Source organism: Prosopis cineraria, unplaced genomic scaffold, assembly GCF_029017545.1.
Source record: "Prosopis cineraria cultivar Desert tree isolate PC_DT_omini unplaced genomic scaffold, ASM2901754v1 PC12, whole genome shotgun sequence".
Taxonomy (NCBI): domain Eukaryota; kingdom Viridiplantae; phylum Streptophyta; class Magnoliopsida; order Fabales; family Fabaceae; genus Prosopis; species Prosopis cineraria.
The window spans coordinates 32,255,059-32,277,103 of NW_026555343.1; the positions used below are offsets into that span (position 1 = coordinate 32,255,059).

The 22,045-nt window shown below is 35.0% G+C and overlaps 1 protein-coding gene and 1 non-coding gene across 2 annotated transcripts; one reads left to right on the plus strand and one right to left on the minus strand.

Moving 5' to 3' along the window:
- Window positions 1-330: 330 nt before the first annotated feature.
- LOC129289718 (small nucleolar RNA R71) lies at window positions 331-437 on the minus strand. Its single transcript, XR_008588208.1, has one exon. It is a non-coding gene; the product is annotated as a small nucleolar RNA R71 (small nucleolar RNA).
- Window positions 438-14,812: 14,375 nt separating this feature from the next.
- LOC129288637 (COP9 signalosome complex subunit 1-like) lies at window positions 14,813-19,997 on the plus strand. Its single transcript, XM_054925315.1, is given in 8 exon segments — window positions 14,813-15,415; window positions 16,404-16,724; window positions 18,158-18,274; window positions 18,391-18,476; window positions 19,051-19,088; window positions 19,091-19,284; window positions 19,588-19,657; window positions 19,660-19,997. Coding segments are annotated over 8 exon segments (1,326 nt in total). The 5' UTR covers window positions 14,813-15,019; the 3' UTR covers window positions 19,764-19,997.
- The last annotated feature ends 2,048 nt before the right edge of the window (window positions 19,998-22,045 follow it).

Here is a 22,045-nt window from a genome sequence, read left to right on the forward strand (position 1 = left end):
AATTGGCATGATAATCCTTATGGCTTATATGTTCCTCCTACTAATGTTCAATTTGAAATTAAATCCTCCTTGATTAATGCATTGCCTAAATTTCATGGGTTACCAGGAGAGGATTGTCATAGGTTTTTGCATACTTTCCTATTGGTTTGTGATACTATGAAGCCTATGCATGTAAATGTTGATGATGTTCAAGCTAAGGCTTTTGTATTTTCTCTTGAAGGTTTAGCAAAGGAATGGTATTTCAACTACCCTTCTTATGTGAAAGTGAGCACATGGGCTGAGCTAAGAAGACTCTTCTTAGATAAATTCTTTCCAAATTCCAAGGTCACCAATTTGAGAAAGCAAATCTATGGGGTCCAACAAGGAGAGGATGAGAGTCTCTATGAGTATTGGACTAGATTCCAAGGCCTTTTGGCTAAATGCCCACACCATCAAATTTCTAGTGAGAATTTAGTCCAATATTTCTATGAGGGCTTGATTCCAAGAGACAAAGTTAACATTGATGCCGCTAGTGGTGGATGCTTGATTGACCTCACTTCCTTAAAGGCTTGGGAACTAATTGACAAGATGGCTTCAAGTGGTGCTCAATACTCTACAAGGGAAAAGAGAAATGTGAATATGGTAGGTTCCTCAGTTCTTAATGATTCATATGTGGACTTGCTAGCTGCCAAGATTGGGAGAATGTTGGCTCCACAAATATCTCAAGTGAGCAATGTAAGTACTTCTCAAGCACTTGTCCCTTATTCTTGTACTTTTTGTGACTCACCTATGCATGTAGAAAGCAATTGTCCTATTAAGTTTGAACAAGTAAATGCTATCTACAATGGAAAACAATCCTATGGTGGGAGGCAAGGGCAAGGAGCTTATTCTAATACTTACAACCCTTCATGGAGAGACCATCCTAATTTCTCCTATTCAAATCCAAATGTGGCTTTACAAGACAATCAACAAAGAGGATCCTATCAAAACACCTTTGGCCGTGACCCTCCACCTCATTTGTCTCAAGGTAGCTCTTCTCAAAGCTACAATCCAAGTGGTAATTCTCTTACACCTTCTTCTAATTCTTATAGTGATAGGAGGCTTGTTCCAATTGAGAGTTCTTCTAATTCGAACTCTTCTAATGATGTGAATGTGTTACGTAAGCAGTTGATTGAAATGAACTCTTTGTATAAAAACATGTATGATGGCTTAGGGAACAAGGTAGAGAGTATGGGTAACAAGTGTGAGAACATGAACTCTAAAATTGATGCCCTTACTTCTCAAATGAATATGCTTGCTAACCAATTAAGTGCAGCCAATGCTCAAGCCTCTACATTACCATCCAACACCGTTGCTAATCCTAAAGCTAATCTTAATGCTATCACATTGAGGAGTGGCAAGGAGTTGGGAGAAAGAGTACAAGAAGACAAAAGACAAGGGAAGGCCGAGAAGCCCTCTTTAAATTCTTCAATTGATGTTAATGTTTCTAGTTCTTCTTTTGCTCCTAATGATGCATCTTTTTGTAGAGATGATGAGGATGAAAACATTGAGGAGATCATATGTGAGCAACCACCATCTAAGGTGGAAAAGGGGACTATGGCCGAGTTGTTTAGTAAGGAAAAAGAGGGAGAGGCCGAGCAAAGTGAAACAAGAAAGGAGAGTTCAAGGAAGGAAGAAGGAAAGCAAAGTCAAGAGATTATGAAGAAGCTTCCTTTTCCACAAGCACAAGTGGTCCCTAAGCAAGTAAAGGGACAATTTGATCAAGAGGTATATGATTTCTTCCACAAGATTCATGTTAATGTACCCTTGATGGATGTAGTTAAGAACTTTCCTAAGTATGCCAAATTTTTGAAAGATTGTTGTACAAATAAAAGAAAATTTAGGCCTAATGCAAGGGTACAATTACCCTCATCTGTGAGTGCTATCATGAAGCCTCAACTCCCTATAAAATGTGAGACCCCGGTTCCTTCACAATTCCATGCAAGATTGGCAACACACATTTTTCTCATGCATTGATAGACTTAGGTGCAGCCATTAATGTTATGCCTCTTTCAATTTATCATGCCTTGAGTCTTGATTGCATGCATAAGACACCTATGATATGCCAATTAGCGGATAGAAGTGTTAGAAGACCACATGGAGTAGTAGAAGACTTGTTGGTTTGTGTTAAAGGTCTATTATTTCCTGTGGATTTCTATGTGCTTGATATGTCAAAAGAAGGGAGTGGGGATGATATTTTGATTTTAGGAAGGCCATTTATGAGGACTGCCCGTACATTGATTGACATGGAAAAAGGTAGTTTGATTTTGAAATGTGGAGAGGATCATGTTATTTTTAATATATATGAAGCAATGAAACATCCTTTTGAGGATTATTCTTTGTTAGGTGTAAGTTCCATTGAGTTATTGCTTCATGATGCTTGTGAGTCTCACATGCTTGATTCTTTCTCACATGTTGATGATGATTTGTCTCTTGTTACTACTACATGTATTGATGGATGTAGTTGTCCTATTTGTTTAGAGATTGATGCATGCTTGAATGATGCAACTACTTCTTCTCATGATTTGTTTAAAATATCTCCTATGCTTGATCTTGAAATGCTTGAGAAGGGTATATCTTCTTGTGTTGTAGGTACTAAAGCCATTAAGGCCGAATCTATGAGTTTTTCTCCACTCGAGCTTGATGTTCTTAGGATTCCCAAGCTATTGGAGGAAAATTCTACACTTTCACATGTCGAGGCCGTGGCTCAAGTCCAAGCACTTGAGGACAAGTTGCAAGAAAAGGGGGAGGCTGTAAAGAAAGAAGAGGAGAAATCAAAAACAAGTGAGAAGCCTAAAAGACAAGATAGTACCATGGAATATTCCACCAAATTAGACTTGAAGAAGCTCATTCCCTCTTGTGTAGAGCCACCTACCTTGGAGTTGAAGCCTTTACCATCCAATCTCAAGTATGCATATCTCATTGAGAATGAGAAGCTTCCGGTAATAATTTCTAACTCTTTATCTCTTGAGGAAGAAAATGCATTACTTGATGTGTTGAGAAAGAACATACATGCTATTGGTTGGACTTTGGCTGACATTCCTGGTATTGACCCTATTGTGTGCACACATAAAATTTTTCTTGAGGACAATGCTAAGCCCATTAGGCAACCACAAAGGAGACTTAACCCATTGATTTTAGATGTGGTAAAGAAAGAGGTTGTTAAGCTACTTAGTGCTGGGATCATCTATCCTATAGCTGACAGTGAGTGGGTGTCTCCAACCCAAGTTGTACCTAAGAAAGGGGGGATTACTGTGGTAAAAAATGAGAAAGGAGAGCTTGTTCCAACTAGAGTTCAAAATGCTTGGAGAGTGTGCATAGACTATAGGAAGCTCAATAATGTGACTAGGAAGGACCATTTTCCTTTGCCTTTTATTGATCAAATGCTTGAGAGATTGGCTTCCAAGTCCCATTATTGCTTCCTAGATGGGTTTAGTGGGTATTTTCAGATTCCTATAGCTCCTAGTGACCAAGATAAGACTACCTTTACATGCCCCTTTGGTACATTTGCCTATAGGAGGATGCCTTTTGGTCTTTGCAATGCACCTGGTACTTTTCAAAGATGCATGATGTCCATATTTTGTGATTTTATTGAACATTGCATGGAAGTCTTTATGGATGATTTTACTGTGTATGGTGAGTCCTTTGATTCATGCTTGCATTCTTTAGATAAAGTGCTTGGTAGGTGCATTGAAAAGAAGCTTGTGCTTAACTTTGAAAAATGCCATTTCATGGTAGATAAAGGAATTGTTTTAGGCCATTTGATTTCTTCCAATGGCATAGAGGTGGATAAGGCCAAAGTAGATGTGATTGCTTCTTTGCCATATCCTGTTTGTTTGAAAGATTTGAGATCATTTTTGGGACATGCAGGCTTTTATAGGAGATTTATAAAGGGGTTTAGTGAAATTGCTTTGCCTATGTCTAAACTCTTACAAAAAGATGTTGATTTTGTTTTTGATGATGCTTGCAAAAGGAGTTTTGACACTTTGAAAAGCATGCTCATTTCCCCTCCCATTCTTAAAGCCCCAAATTGGTCTTTACCTTTTGAGTTGTCATGTGATGCTTCTAATTTTGCTGTGGGAGCTATGCTTGGTCAAAGAGAGGGCAAGTTATCATATGTGATTGCTTATGCATCTAGGACCCTAGATTCAGCTCAGGTTAATTACACCACAACTGAGAAAGAGTTGTTTGCTATTGTTTTTGCACTTGATAAATTTAGATCATATCTTCTTAACTCTAAAGTTGTTGTGTACACTGACCATGCTGCTGTGAGGTACTTGTTTAAGAAGACAGATTCTAAGCCTCGCTTGATTCGATGGGTGATCTTAATGCAAGAATTTGATGTGGAGATAAGGGATAGGAGTGGTTCTACCAATCAAGTAGCGGATCATTTGTCTAGACTACCTCATTTAAAAGCTACTATGGTAAACTCTAACCCTACTATTCCTTGTGATTCATTTCCTGATGAGGCATTGTGTGCCATTTCATCTAAGCCTCCATGGTATGCCTCTTTTGCTAACTATATTGAGTGTAGAGTCTTGCCTCCTTGTGCTTCACGTTTTGCCATTGAAAAATTGAAAAGAGAGTCTAGATTTTACATTTGGGAACCACCTTTGATGTGGAAGATTTGTAGTGATAAAGTGATTAGGAGGTGTGTTGATGATGTTGATGTGCCTTCTGTTCTTGAATTTTGTCACTCTCATGCATGTGGTGGTCATTTTAGCTCAAATAAGACAGCTAGGAAGGTTTTAGATTGTGGATTGTATTGGCCTAGCTTGTTTAAAGACTCTTATGAATTTTGTAAAGCATGCTTGAAATGTCAAAAGGTTAGTAGTTGGGGTAAGAGACATGAAATGCCTCAACAACCCATTTTATTTTGTGAGATTTTTGATGTTTGGGGCATTGACTTCATGGGTCCCTTTCCACCATCCTTTAGTTTTGAGTACATATTACTTGGTGTTGATTATGTTTCAAAGTGGATTGAAGCCATTCCTACTAGAACTTGTGATGCTAAGATTGTTTTGAAGTTTCTCAAATCTAATATTTTTTGTAGGTATGGAGTTCCTAAGGCCTTGGTAAGTGACCAAGGATCCCACTTTTGCAATAAGATGATGAAGGCTCTCTTGGCTAAATATGGAGTGCATCACAAAATCTCTACACCATATCATCCCCAAACTAATGGCCAAGCCGAAGTATCAAATAGAGAAGTCAAGAAAATCCTAACCAAGGTGGTGAACACAAATAGGAAGGATTGGTCTTTACACTTGGAGGATGCTTTGTGGGCTTATCGGACCGCTTATAAGACTCCCATTGGCATGTCTCCTTTTCGATTGGTGTATGGAAAGGCTTGCCACCTCCCTGTGGAGATAGAGCATAGGGCCTATTGGGCCATCAAGAAACTAAACTTGGATTTCCATCTTTCGGCTAAGGAGAGATTTCTTCAAATGCAAGAACTTGAGGAGCTTAGGTTGGATGCCTATGAGTCTTCTAGAATCTATAAGGAGAAACAAGGATCCTTCATGACAAGCTAATCTTGAGGAAAAAGTTCCAAGAAGGAGATCAAGTCCTCTTGTTCCAAACAAGGTTTATTCATAAGCATGCCAAGTTGAAGTCTAAGTGGGAGGGACCATATCTAGTGACCAAGGTGTTTCCCTATGGGGTTTTGCAACTCTTGAATAAAGCCACGGGTTCCACTATGCAAATCAATGGTCACCTATGCAAGCTCTACAAAGATGCCAAATCACTTCAAAAGGAGGAGGACTTCTCTCAACATGTTTTTGAACCACCATGATAAGGTTGTATCTCTCTAACCTTGAGCTTTTACCTTCCTTTAATTGATATATTTAATGATAGGTATAGTTCAAGTGTGGGGGAGATGAACCTAGTAGGAAAATTAGAGTTTATTTGCTTTATTTGACTTCTTTGTTTTGTGTTTTAGTTTGAAAAAAAAAAAATGCACCACACTTTTGTTATGCATTCATTATTGATCTCACCTTATTTTATCACTAGTCTATACATACATTGAGGACAATGCATGATTTAAGTGTGGGGGAGAGAAATAAACATTTTGTTTTGTTTGTTTGTTTTGTTTGGTTTTGCAAAAAAAAAATTCAAAAAAAATTTTTTCTTGTTTTGTTTTGTTTGAGGTTACTTAATTACCTAGCTCTTGAATGGATATTTTGATTCTTGAGATGTGGTAATTTTTAGGATTGAATAGGTGTGAAGTGAACATTCTTTTACCTTGAATTAATGGATTAGAGTGGCATATTACCCTTCATGGAAGAGGCTAAACACTCATGTGTGATTAATTCCTTAGTGATGTTACCCTCTAGAATTTGTTTCACTTCTTAATTAAGACCATATATCTTGCACTTGTTTGATAGGAGATGAGAGATGGCATTCATAAAAAATAGCCAAGAGCCAAATAGCCAACCTATTATTATTTATTATCCTTTGTTAGCCACTTTGAGCCTTTGGTTTGATTCTTAAAAAAAATATTCACCCTATTTTTCCCCAAGGAATGCATGTTACACTTTTATATGTCTTTTTAATATTCATTGCATGTCCTAGATCAAATGAGTGGATGCCTATTATCATTTCTCTATCCATTACTTCCATTGTTTTCAAAGAGTTAGGGGCAACCAAAAAAAAACAACAAAGATAGATTTGAAAAAAAAAAATAGTCAAAAAGAAAGAAATAAAGTTGCTAGAAAAAGAAAAAAAAGAAGAAAAAAAAGAAAAGAAAGAAAAAATAAAAATAAAAATAAAAAGTTGCCTAGCTCATCCATTCCATTTGTTTTATTATTTCTTATCATTTCTTTCCATCCTCATTGTGTTAAGGTGTTCACTCAATTGAGTTAGGTTATGCTTTGCATATTAAGGGGATATATCTTGATTTAGCATTATTTTGATGCTAACCCTATTTTTTTTTATATACATGCATTTCTTAGACATCCTTTCATTACCTATATCACAACCTAATAAAGTCCATTTGATTCTTGATTGCAAGTGCTATTTAGTGATGGAGATGTAGAAGGGTTACAAATTCATAGTAGGGTTTATCCTAAGAAATTTTGAGTGAAATTTAATACCTTATACACTTTGAGTGATGAGAGCAAACACTTAACCTAGAGAGGCTTACTCTTTGACATTGATTCTTGGTAAGGGTTTGTTTGTGATGTGCATAATTCTTTCGTAATTATTGCCACATTGATTGATAATTTGTAGAAGTTCATGAGCTAGTATTTTAGTGACTTGAAACAATGTTTTTCTCTTATTTCTTTGTCTTATAGTTTCTTTTGGGACCTTTTTCACTTGATTTTGCCCGGAGTGCAAAAGCTAAGTGTGGGGGAATTGATAGAACACATTTGTTACCCACTTTTATTTGTCAATTAGGACCATTTTATTAATGATTTATCACCTTCAAGTGCACACATTGCATTAGATTTGGAACTTTGCCTAAGTTTCTAAGATCAGTGCACTAGGGGCATTTTGGTCCAAAAAATGAACTTTTGAGAAAATGTACAAGAAAAATTGACAAAGTGCATTTTATGTCCAGTTGATGAATGGTGAAATTATATTTTTAAAATTCATTTTAGTTTGGGAGTAATTAAATAAAAAAGTCAACACTTTCTTAAGTGTCTTAGTTTGTCCTAGTTTTTGGTTTGCCTTTGTGTGAAAATTTTTATATAATTTTGTGCAGCCTAAAACTTGGTTAATTTAATAAATTCTCCCTTCTAATTATGAATTTAATTCTGGACATGAATTAGATTTTATTATATCATATGCTATTTAATTGAATTATGTGATTTATGTGACATAGGTGGCATGTGACTTGTGCATCAATTGGGCAATTGAGGTCAACACTCCTTGAGGACAATGGCTGATGGTTTGCACGTGAATTATGATTATTTTGAGGGATTAGATCAGCTAAAATGATGTGGATGACACATGGGAAATTAGGCACACATTGGAATCATCTACAAACCAATAGGAAGTTGCCACCTTGCAAGTGTGACAAGGCTCCCATTTACATTTTAATTTCTTTTTCCTTATTTTAATTAAGCTTCAGCTGATGGGAGACACCAAGGAGCACGCCATTTTAAGTCTCAAATGGGATCCAACACATATCTCATTCATCTTCCACATTCTCTCTCTCTTGTTCATAGTGTTCTTCATTTTCTCTCTTTTGTTCTTCATTTTCCAGCACCCTAACCTCCATTTTCAGCCACCAAACCTCCACAAAACTCATACCATTCTTCTCCTCTCTTCATTTTCGTTCCATCCCTTCCATTTTCACAAGGATTGAAGCTCATTTCCATCATTCAAGAGCTATGGAGTTTGGCCTTCACAAGCAATCACTAGGGTTCTTGAAGATGAAGATTGGCTAAGTTTCTTTGTGGAATCCTAGAGAGATGAAGATGGAGGATGAGTCTTGAGCTTCAAATTGGCTAAGTTCTTTTGTTTCCTATCCTCTTCTCTTTTTACTAGATGGTTAGATTCCTTAATCTAGGGTTTAATCATCTTAGCTTATAAATTCTAATTTGAATTTGATGTTGATGTAAAGAGAGAGGATTGTTTCATTTAATTTCTTCCTTGGACAGCCATGACTGAATTTTGCCACTCTTTGTTTGGCACATAATCTTGTGTTTTTCAATTAGTGAATTTCTTGTGTTAATATTGCATAATCTTGTGGTGTTAATGCTTGTGTTGTTGAGTAGCTTGACATAATCTTGTGGTTGCTCAATTTATGTGTTTGACCATGGCTGTTGAGAGAGGATTTTGAGTGAATCACTTGGCTAATGTCTTCACCAATTGGTTAATTGAACTAGGGACTTTAATCTAAGACCTAGGGAGGTTAGCTAATTAGGTTAATTGGCTTAGGATAATTTTCTTAAGTCATGACAGCTTTAGTCAAGAGGAAAGGAAGCTAAACTTAGCCTAATCATGAGAAGATAATGAGTCCAAAATCAACTAATCTCTAGGGTTCCATTATTGTAAAAGGGAAGTTCATTTCACTCACTTTCACTAGCATTTTAATTACTTGCATATTAGGTAATTAGTTTAGATAATTAGCTAGATAACTAAATTCCTACAAACTTTGGTTGATTTATTTCACTAGATAACTTTCAATTAGACTTAAAACCATTCCTTGGGAGATGACCTAGGGTTGGCCCTATATTGCATTAGGGTTAGCTTTAGTGTAATTTTGAGGATAAGCGACTAATTTCCTATCATAGGGAAATTAAAATAAGTGAATTTTAGGGTTTGATTCTTGCTTAATAGTAATAAAATAGTTCTCGAGAGTTCAATAGAGCTTTGTGAGGTTTAAAGCTGGACGATAGAGCTTTGATCCATAGGCTCAATTTGGCCATAAGAGAGAGATATTTTAGGGTTGAAACCTAATTTGAGTAAAAATAAGACCGTTTAGATGATATAAAGTAAGTAATTAATAGTAATGGACTTAAGCTGGATAAATGAAAAAGAATTTATAACTGAATATAGCCATGAGTAGTAAAAATGTGTTTTTTAGTCAAATTTGGATCAAATGACTAAATTGTGCCAAATGTATTCAAATTACATATTAACGTGTAAGTTCAGAAAGGAAACTTGTGATAAGCTTTGTGATAGTTAAAATTCATGGGTAACCTGCTAATGATAGAAGGGTGAGGTAACTGAATACTTTCTTTGTTTGATTATTTGTTATAATTATGTGTGAGTATGCTATGTAGTGCATAAATAGTTTTCAACTAAGTTATTATTTATGAAATTTTGTGAATGTTGCATGAAATGCTTTTGATTGAATAAAGTATTGAAAAATTTGATTTCATATGGTATATGTATATATATGCTATATGTGATAAAGTATATAAAATGGTGATTTGAAACTTATGTGGTTTGGCAAGCATGATCATAAGGGTGGGAGTTCACTCGAGTGGAAAGGTGGTGATAAGATCATATGGCACATTCTCCTTAGTGCTTGATGGGACACGGTATTTGAGAATTATACCTTCTTAGTACCTTTTAAGGTGTGATGTTGGAGATGATTTCTTAGTTCTAGTAGAGGGGTGGGTGTTGGAGATATAGGACTCCTTAGTGTCTGTGCAATATGGTATTGGAGTCAACAACACCCCATTATGTGTATTGGGAGAAATTATAGTCCAAAAGTAAGATAGAACACCTTTAGCTGAGTGATTCTACCACTAAAGGTGAGCTCAAGGCTAATAAGAGTATACATTAATCTAAGGCGAGCCTATAGTTTTGTGTTAGGGTGATTTGAAAGTTTGGTCAATAGTGATCATGCTAGGTAATGCAATATGTTGCTATATGTGGTATAAGTGAAGAAAGTAGTGAAACAAGTGTAAATGTGATGAAATATTGATATGAGTGTTATTTGAAATGAAATATATGATATGTTATATAAAATTGTATATTATGATTTACTTTCATATAGTTGCATGTGATAGTCAATAGGAGTGAGTTACTCTGTTATTGAGATTTTCGTCTCATCTCGTGGTTATATTTTTACAGGATCGAGCAGCAATCAGGGTAAGAGAAGAGAGTCTGGACTAGCATAGTGGTGCTGTGGTTGTGAGACCCTTTTGAGTTTGTGTAATGAACTAAACACTTGTGTATATTTGTAAATATGAGTTGTCATAAGATTGCATGCATGTTTTAAATGACTCTGTGAAATCTTAGCCCATTTGTATATGTGTGATGAAATGAATTAGTGGCTAAAGATTTGAATTTGTATGAGTTGGGAATGTTGTGTTTTTAGTGAATCTTAAGCCCATGTGTGAAATTAATGAAATGAGTAATTTAAAGATAATATTGATTAATACATATGTTATGGATGTGGTCTTATATGTATTTGTAGAGAAAAAGGCCAAGTATACCAAGTTGTGCTTGGTAATGGCAAATTGTTAAAAGTTGTGAAAAGTGAAAAATTAGCCATTGAAGGGTCAAATTTCAGTATATATGTATGTATGTGATATATTGTAGTTAATAAGGTGTATTAGGTCCTCCTGGACTTGATTTAAGGTCTTGTGTGGTCTAATGAGAGAAAGGGATCGATTTAAGTGTTTAGGTGTGCGAAATTTTCATAAAAAGTAACTTTTTACACCTAAGTGTTTAAATTTTAATTGAACTGTTAGATCATGTCCAAACCTGTCTCATCAGTTAGCTTATGAAATAAGCTTCGTGTGGATGCCCGAATTACTTCGATTGGACATAGTATGTGAAAACAGCGCAGGTTGGAAGTTTATCATTTGTTGTCAAAATGACAGTTGAAATTTCAGACAGGCACGCTGCAGTGCATGATGTCACATACCATGGCATATGGGTGTGTGGCTCTATGCCATATGTCGCAGCTGTACCATATGTCGTGATGCATAGCCCATTTTTCAACCTAATTTTCTTAGTTTTAATGCATGCAATTGAGATAGGAGTGCTTATGAGTTGTGTCTACTGCGCATTTATATAGATGTATTATGGTTTTTAATGATTTTTTGAAACAAGTCTTTAGCTAAAACTTTCAAATAAATTCTATGATTCTTGAATTAGTGTGTTTAAGTGATGATTTTATTAATCTTCTCTTGTATCGAGTGGATGTGAGGGAGGGTTACACTTGACCTAAACCCTAGGTGTTCATTGAGTTTAATGGAGCACTACACCTAATGGTTTTTAAGTGTTCCATCTTAGGTTAATTGAGGTTGTTTGTGTTAGTATAATTTTGGAATTCAATGATAAATGCTAAGAAATCTAACTTGGGCTCTCTATTATCATCATTTATTTCATTCCAATTAAGATAAAAATTCACAAACATTTATTGTTGCATTGTAGATTTAGTTTGATCATTTGAAAAGCCTACTTAACAATTAGCATTTGAACCAAGAATTTGTGTGCTTTGCTCTTATGGGAGATGAACTATAGTGCCAAATACTACATTCTACCTAAACTTGATAGCCTAAAGCAACTTAGAGTTTCATTAGAATCCCACTCATAAGAAATTTTAGTAAATGTCTTGGGATTCATATCCTTCATAAAAGAGAATCTAAACTAACCTTTGCTCCTCTAATTAAGGAAATGAATTCTCATCTTTTTACTTGGAAGGGTCAATTTCTCAATACTGTCAGGAAGTCTATCCTCATAAATTATGTCCCTTTAGCTCTTTTTAATTATACTATGCAGACCATGCTTCTACCTAACATATCCTTAATGAATAAAAAAAAAGTTCATGTAACTTTTCTCTTGGACTCATTTGATGGTACTAAAAAGCCACATCTCCTCTCTTAGGAAACATATTTCAAAGGACAAGGCTTCTGGTAGCCTTAGATTCAAGAACCTTCAGAGCTAGGACATTGCTTGTATTATAAAGCTTTGTTAAGGTATTATTTTGAAGCCTAACTATCTTTGGGTCAAGATCCTTTGTGATAAATATAAATGCAATAGGCCTGTTATCCTTATGATCTGCAAAACAAGCTCATCTTCATGCATTCTAACTAGTATTTGTCAAGTTTGGAACAATTTCCTAACTCATGTTAGCTAGAAGGTTAGAAAAGGAAACGAAATATCCTTTTAGTATGATAGGTATCACCTCTTCTTAAGCCTCTTGCCAAATATGCCTTCCTTAATGTTGATGCTATCCTTCATGCCAAAGTCTTGAATTTTCAATCAAGTATAAGAGGATGAAATGTCAACATGATGAGCTTCTATCTTCATTCTAAAGTGATCAAATCAATATTACTTGTCCAACCTCCCAATCCGCAAGGAGAAAATGATGCCCTTTGTTGAAGACCTTCCTCTGATGGTAGTTTTTTCCATTAAATCAAGTTACAAAGCCATGGAAAACAAAGGAAGCAATGCCAAATCTGAAATTTGGTCCATAACATGGAAATGGTCCATATATGAAATAAATTAAATCTTTTCTTTAGAAAGTTGGTTGGAATCACCTTGATACCAAATTTGTCAACTCTAAATTTGATGGCATTGTTTCTTGTGAGAGAGCCTACCCTTTTAGATGTAACTCTTCTAATTCTTCAATCCATATCCTGTGACTATGTTAAATCTAGGGAGGTATGGATGAGATTAGGCCAAAATTCTAAGTTAAATGTTTTCTTTTCTCTTCCCCTTGCAAGATTGTCTACTCTAGAATGCGAAGAGTGATGCGTGAGGCCTATCCACAAGAAGAATTCAATGGCTGAGGCTTTTGTTCAAATGCTGGAACATCTAGAAAGAAAGATATAAATTTGTCTACTCCAAAGGAGACATCCTTGTCAATACATTGCTTTTACTTGCACCTAAGATATAATCAATTATGTCTTAAACTTCAATCAAAACTCAATCTCATATCAACGAATCATGATATATCTCAAGCTAGATGGAACCCCTTAAACCTGGCTAGGTTACACTCAACATTGATAGCTCCATCAATATAAATGGAGCCGTTGCTTGTGGAGGCCTTATTCGTGATGATCAAGAAAACTGGATAAAATATTTTTCTAAATATCTTGATTATTACCCCAACATTGTTACAAAACTTTTGGATATTCTTGAAGGATTCAATCTTTGTTGGAATAGCAAGTTAACTACGGTCAACATTTACTCTGACTCTCTTGAAACTCTCATGCTCATTTGTAGTGATTTTAATGAGAATCACCCTCTATTTAAAGACCATCACGAGATTAGAAACCTTATTATGCGAGGCTAGATGATAACATGTAATTGTGTTTTACATAAGTTAATAATTGAGTGGACTAGCTTGCACACCAAGCACTAAATGATAGCTTAAATATAAAATTTTAGATAAGCCACCTTTATAGTATATAACTTTTATGAATTCTAATTTGATTTAATTATTATCCTTTCGTGACCTTTCTTATTAATTTTTTTGCATAAAATAATAAGGCAATAGATAAATTTTAAAAAAGGTTTTGATCTTTCAATGGTGGTGTTGCTTAATAATAATAATAATAATAATAATAATAAAAGAAAGCAATGTCTCTATAAGTTGGGATTAAATGACATTTTTATCTTTCAACTATTCATTTAGGAGCATTTGATATCTTAAACATATACTCCCTCTATTAAAAAATATAATGCATTGTTAATCGAATCTCACCCCCCAATAAAGTAGTTACGTACTTTTTTAACTAACCCTATCTTTTTATATTTATTCCTATTAAACACCCTATAATAAATATAAATTCATTATCAATATGGGCACTTTTGAAAAAAAGACAATGATTACACCTCAAAAGATTAAAAATGGCTTGTATTTTTGAATATCCAATTCATTAAAAAATATCTTATATTTTTGAATGGAGGGAATATATGGTACAATTTTCTCATTCAACCTTTGAAAATGACAGTCCAAACAACTTGGATAAAAAAAAAAGTTAATTTTAATTGTTTAGTTGATTGAAAAAATAATCCATAAAATAATTGTTGGTCAAAATCTTTGCTCAAAAAAAAATTGTTTGTCAAAATCATATCTAATCTTTGATATGAAAAAAAATAACATTTATATTATATTTTTTATATGTAATTTAAAAAATTTAGTTAATATTATTTTTCTTATAAAATATTCATGTATGATTTTATGAATCTTTTTTCTACAAATTTTAAAATTTTTACATTTTTTTAAATGAATTAACTATTAAAATTAACATTTTGTAATAGTATAATATCAAATGAGAAAATTATTCCGCATAAAAATTAAAATAATAATATATGCTTCTTGACAAAATATTGCTCCGAGATTAAAAATCCTTTATCCTACAAACTGCCTCGTGTTGGCAATTTCAATTTACAAGTGAAAAATTGGCGTCTGATCGATCTATCGGCATTCTCGGCTCTCGCAACCAAGTTCGGCCTGTTCGACTCCAAAGAACACAGTAGCCACGGGACAGAGTAGCTTCACTTGAACAAAAGCTTCCCCGTAAAACCTAACCCTATTCACAATTTCACTTCTCCATTAGGGTTTCTTCTCCTCATACTTAATATGGACGGTGACGACGAGACCTCGGGTCCGATGATCGACGAAATCTACGCCAACGGTAGCGACGATAGTAACCGCAACCGACGCCCTATTACCAGTGGCGACCAGCTCGACATTGAAGCATATGCGAGCCTCTACACCGGTCGCACCAAGATTGTGCGGCTCCTCTTCATAGCCGATCACTGCGAAAAGAACTCTACTATGGAGCTTGACGCGCTTCGCATGGCCTACGATGAGATTAAGAAGGGAGAGAACACCCAGCTGTTCAGAGAAGTTGTGCAGAAGATTGATGGGCGATTGGGGCCCAATTACGGCATCGACGTGGCATGGTGTGAGGCGGTAGATCGAAGGGCAGAGCAGAGGAAGGATAAGCTCGAAAATGAGCTCAATGCCTACAAGGTATGCTCTTATAACTCTTATCTGTTTTGATTGTATCTTTCTGTTTATGTTGAAATTAGATTCAAGTTGGTTGATGCCAATATGTTATGCATTGTTATGGGCTTTGCTTGTAATTCTGTTTCTTTTAAGTGACTGATCGAGTATTATTTGTTTTAATCAACTCTACATGCTGAGCCCTCCTTGGTATTATTTCCTTTGTATACTTAAATGTGATGTGCTGACTATTCAGGCTCTTCTGTCGTTATTGCATTCATCACGGAATATGAATATTTAGCGTTTCTTTGTTTGCCTACTTATTATTGCTTCCATCAAGCAACCTACGGGCTATATATTGTTTTATGATAAGACCGTATTCTCCATTTCACCTTACTCATCAATAAAAGGCATTGGTCGTGTACTCGTTCACATATATAATTTGATACATACGAAAGACATTGTTGTTCTGATGCAAAGCATTCCATCGTTACTTATGTTCTGTTACTGTGGCAGATTTACCATATTCAGAAAACATGAGGGTATTCAGATTCAAAATTTCCGCAAGTCCTGACTGGATATTGTATTGGCATTCAGATAATGTATGTGTGTAGTATGTCTACATATATATTATATCAGATTAGACATCAGTCAAGTTTTTGCTATTTACCAATTTCTGGTAATAGTCTCCAGCCAGCGCTTTGCATTAATTTCTGGCTGGTTGTTGTCAGATGTATTCATTATGTAATTGTCACAGTAAATAAAATAGATTACGGTTTGTCTGTGGGTTTTTCCCACCTGTTTAGTTTGGTTGCTTAGATAGACACTTTTGCGTATGGTAATGTGGCATGCTTATATTATTACTTCTGGGCCTATTAATAAGAAACATATTTATAGTTAGAATTTAACTATAAGTTGTTTCTTATAAAGAGGCCTGGAGGTAGTATTATCCTTTTTAAATTGTCTCAATTTCCTTCTCATTGATTTATTGTTTCCAACTATGCTTTTTCTGCAGACAAACTTGATCAAAGAAAGCATAAGAATGGGATACAATGATTTTGGAGATTTTTACTATGCTCACGGTCAACTTGGTGATGCTTTTAAAAATTATGTTCGTACCCGAGATTATTGCACAACTTCAAAGCACATTATTCATATGTGCATGAGTGCCATTCTGGTTAGCATTGAGATGGGTCAATTTACTCACGTCACAAGCTATGTTGGTAAGGCAGAACAGACACCAGAGGCCCTTGACCAGGTTACAGCTGCAAAGTTACGTTGTGCTGCAGGATTGGCAAATCTGGAGGCCAAAAAGTACAAGCTGGCTGCTCGAAAGGTTTGTTCCTTGTTTAGCTTTATGATATTCATATTGAACTGTGCTTTCAACTTTGCACTTATGATGAGAGATTGCCTACCTTTGAAATGTTTTGATGATTGTAGTCCTTTACATGTGTTACAGTGTACAAGGAAAAACGAGGCCTTGTTTGGTTTTCCATTGAAAAAGGAATGGGTTAAGGAAAGATTTTTGTAATGAATGTCTATTATAACCTTGTAATCATTATTCAGTAATTATATCTCTTCTACATATTTTTTAAAGTTGGGGCATGAGGGTCGGTTTTTCATGTGAAAAATTATTTTTCCCCCAAATCACTTCATCCCCTTCTCCATTTCATTTTGTATACTAAACATGGCTTGGGTGTTTACTTGACCTTGTACCAATTGTACATACTCATTCTATGTGGGAGCTTGCACATGATAGGGATCAGTTGGTATTTTTGATGTGATCTGAAGTGATTAAAGAATAATTTCCTTGGTAAAAGTCCTACAAATGAACCTAAATGCAGGTTTTCTGTCGATTATGGGTTAGGCTTGGCATTTTTTTCTTTTCCTTAAGCTCAGGCTATTATGACTTAGTGACAAGCTATGAAGCACGGATACTTCAAAAAGTAAATGTATCCCATATTCTAACATTTGTAATGTGATTTTTTTTCCAATAATATTTCACTATATCACTTAAAAAGTTGAAAAAACACTTAACATTTTGGTTGATTGTTACAAATATCCTTATCTTATTTTACAAATTCTTGATTAAAATCAAAATACCTATACTTGTATCATAAAAGCTTGAAATATGTATTATAAATATTCCCGTACCCTTATCCTAAAATTTTGAAAATTTGCCATTTCAACATGTCATGCCATATTGTATCGGATACTCGTACCCGTATCTATGCAATCTAGGTGATAAGTATACTGTTTGAATCATTGCAAATCCCTATAACTTGTTAATGCTGTCTATTTTTCACTTGGACTATTGGACTGTGTTTCTGGTTGTACTTGTGCCTCACATGAAGAGTATATTTGTTTGCTGGAGCAATCATTGTATAACTGGAATTCAGTTCTTTAGTGTTTAAAGGAGGTGCAAATGCAAAAGAGCAGTCACACATAGGCCACACACACAGTAGTAATGAATGATTACAGATGACTGAAGCAATTTGATATCTTTTGAGTGTCTGACATATGACCATGTTTATTTCATAACCAACTTGGTGGTGAATGCTCCTTTTTCACTTATTATGGGCATGCCTATCCTTAAATATCCAATCCTCTTCTATATTCGCGACTGACTTTTTAAGAATAATTTTCCTTTTGTCCCTAACCCAGTGTATTCTTCCACTTGCGAGTAGTTAGCATATATTGTCTAGGATTACGGCATGGGCCATAAACCATATGGTTTAACTTTGTTCTTTTACTCTTTATTTAATGCAGTTTCTTGAAACGGCCCCAGAACTGGGAAGCCACTACAATGACGTGATTGCACCTCAAGATGTTGCAACGTATGGTGGACTTTGTGCACTTGCAACATTTGATAGGGCAGAGTTAAAGGCATGTTCTCCATCATATTCATAGGATAGTCTTGCTTTGATATGACTTTTGATGAGGCATTCCTAGTATTAGTAACATTTCATCACCTCTGTTGTTTCTATTTTTACATATGGCAGACCAAAGTTATAGACAATCCTGTTTTCCGGAATTTCTTAGAGTTGGTACCTGAAGTAAGGGAGTTGATAAACGATTTTTACTCAAGGTAGCTTGTGTTCCTTTCAGCTTCTTTCTCTTTAGCTGTTCGCTTGCAGAATGATGGGTACCATCCAAGTGTGTTTTTTTCCCTCCCCCATGTAATTAAATGGAGACTTGATTTGTAGAATCTCAATCTCTTAGGCCTGAGAGGTGGAATTATACTGCATGGATCTTGAAATGAAGTTCTCAACATGAGGTTGCTAATCTGTATGCCTAAATGATTGACAATTTTTTTGGCGAGAATTGTAATGGAATGCAAGATGTCCTAAGAGTATGCTTTTCTCAACAATGGTGAGAATGTGGTTGAAAAGAGATTTTTGAATTCCTGATTCATTTTCCTGGGGATGGCCATTGGTGGTGATAGACTTATAGTTTTCCATCATTGTAGTCAATCAGATGAATGTTCTCAATCCAGCATGTCTGCATTGTGAATCTTTTATATTTGTTGGTGTAGGGTTAAGATTTGAAGTGATTGCAATTCTGATAATTGTGCTTTCTCATTTGTTTATCTCATGTTTTTTTTATTCTTTCTCCCTTTAACCTCTGTATATGTATTGAACTGTTTTTCTGTCTTTTTGCAGCCACTATGCATCCTGTCTGGAATACCTTGGAAACCTAAAACAAATCTGTTGCTTGATATACATTTGCATGACCATGTAGAGACACTTTATGATCAAATCCGCCACAAAGCCCTCATCCAGTACACACATCCTTTTGTGTCTGTTGATTTACGCATGATGGCTAATGCATTCAAGACAACTATTGCGGGACTTGAGAAAGAACTTGAAGCTTTGATTACTGACAACCAGATACAGGTGCAGTGGGGATTATGTTATTTTGCTTTGCTTTTCTTGATTCTTGTAGACTCACATCTTGATACTATTGTTCTGTTGTTTTATCTCTATAATCTAGTAAGCTTTAGGTTATTAAAATCAGATGGGATTCTCCTGTTAGGGGTGTGAGAATGTGTGTGTGAGAGAGAGAGAGAGAGAGAGAGGGAAGGAGTTGTACCCCTACTGTTTTTCTTCAGCTACCTTAGTCTGCTGCATCATTAACATAAAAGCATGCTTTCTCTTAGAACAGCCTTGCAATTAAGCTTGGAGATTGTTTCTTTACAGGCTCGAATTGATTCACACAACAAAATTCTGTATGCACGGCATGCAGATCAAAGAAATGCCACTTTCCAAAGGGTCTGGAGGCTGGAGGGGACTTTGATCGGGATGTCAGGTCCATGCTGCTGAGATCAAATCTTATCAAGCATGATTACAATCTCAAGGCGTCAAGGAAACTTTGATTTTGGATTGGATGATGGTGGGACTGACGTTGCTATTACATACACTCAAGAGACATTGGTAGAGCTATATAATAGAGAAGAGTTCCAGGCTGAAGTTCCATAAATATTGCCTTGATTTATGGTGGGCTGTTAAACATTTCTTGCATCATTTAACGGATAAACTATGGCTGCTATTTTGTATATACTTTGTACGATTCGAATGAATTATTCAGAAGCTCATTTACTTTATGGTTAGTATATGACTTGTTTCTTAATTTTGGTACTAATTGGTATGTAAACTTCATCCCAATTCCCAAGTCTGAAATGGTTCAAAATGATTCTAACGCTAATTGAGGCATTGGAAAGGGGAAAGGAAATATAGATTATTTCAGAAATGATGTTTGGTTCATGGAATACTTGATAAATAGTAGTATTTTCATTCCTTCGAGGAACCTCATTCAACCATTTAATGGACTGCAAAGGCCATCAGAATTTGGAGGAATGGGTCATGGATTCAAAATTCGGGGCCTGGGGGTTGGGGAATAAAAGAAAAGTGCTCTGGTGGACGCCCAAGAAGCCGACGAGGGCATCATTTTATTGGAGTTTGGAGGTGATTTTTTTTCCCTTGCCCGGGTGGAAGGTGTTGCTCCAATAAATTTCACAGTAAATCCAGATCCATATCCTTTGGTTTTGTGGTCAAACTTTCCTGTCCACATTGAGATAGAACTAAGTAATTTGGAATAAGTCCGACGAGTCAGTCAAAACTCATTTAAAAAAAGTTAGAGTTGGGCTTTATTATGTAGGCTTTTTTAAGAAAACTACTTTAAGCTTGATTTGAATAAATTCGGTAGTTAGAATTTTTAACTCTATGTTTGTAATGTTGGTAATTTTGGTCAAGTTTGACAAGTTAGCTTGAATTGGATCAAAAAAATTTAGGATCGTGCTTGACTATATGATTTTTTTTAAGGAAAGTATGATACTTTAAGCTTTATCTCAATAAATCAAGTCCTTCCAAGTTACTGACTCTATTAAATTATTTATTTTCTGGTGGCTAGCACAGGAGCTCTAACGATTGTTGGTAGTCTGGTTGCTGGTGTTCTAACAATTGTTGTGAGGGTGGTCTACTTGTCAGTGGTGGGGGTTGAGCGAAGTGGAATATTTATGCAACGAGTCAAAGTGTGTTATATTCATTTCTTATCAAAACATATTTTCAACTTACTCTCTTAATCCTACATTGAAATTTCTAGGAAAAGAAAAGCAGAAAGAAAAAAGGTCTGATCTTGATTTGAAATTAAACCTTTGTAAGGTCCTTTATTGAAATTCTCGTCAGTGCTTAGTTTGGATGTAAGTAAATTTGGTAGAAAATAGGAAGGAGAAATAGCTAAAAAGAAAATGTTTAAAATTAGTAAAATAATTTGTACGAGTGTTTTTAGAGGCTCTCTGTAATTAAAAATAATTAATTATTTTTACGAATGTTTTCTTATAATTTTGCTTTCAACTTATTTTTCTCTCAATCAAAATGAGGTGTGAATTTTAACTTTAAATATAAGTTGGATTCATTGGTCCATCTCAGCCTTGTGAAAGGGGAAAAAGGAAAAAAAAATGAAAGGACCAATGCTAAATGTATTCGACTAATCAAATTTATATTATAAAAGGATAAAGGGAAAAATATACCTACAAATTAGTCAGTTAGAGAAAAAATAGAGAAAAAGAAAAAAAAGAGAAAAAAATACTCATAACATTATCAAAGTGAGTGTAAAAGTAACTAGATCGTTAACTTTGATTTAACACTATTAATTTTGACCGTTAAATGCTAACTGTGCATGCCACATGTCATTCTTTACTGACGTGGACCAATAAAAGGGCAAAAAATACCTATGAAGTCATTGGCCAAGAGCAAAATACCTATAACGTTATTAGAGTTGGTGCAAACATAACCAATGCATCAAATCCCTTAAATGTTGACTATTTTGCTAACATTTAAATAGAAGTTGACTATTTTTTTGCTAATGTAACAAAAAAAAATATTCCTAGATGATTTTATGGATGTTGATCATCATCATCATATGAGTATCCATAATTAGTGAACAATTCATTAAAATCGATGCCACATGATTTTTATTCTACCACTATGTATCTCACCCCCTTCCTTCCTCCATTTTCATTCATTTTTTTTTTTGCAAAACCTAATATTCAACATGATGAGATAGGTTGTACACATTCGAAAATTAAGACTGAGCACATCTCCTACGCCTTGCTACCTTACGAATATTGTTCACAAACCTTAAACAATTTCATTTATG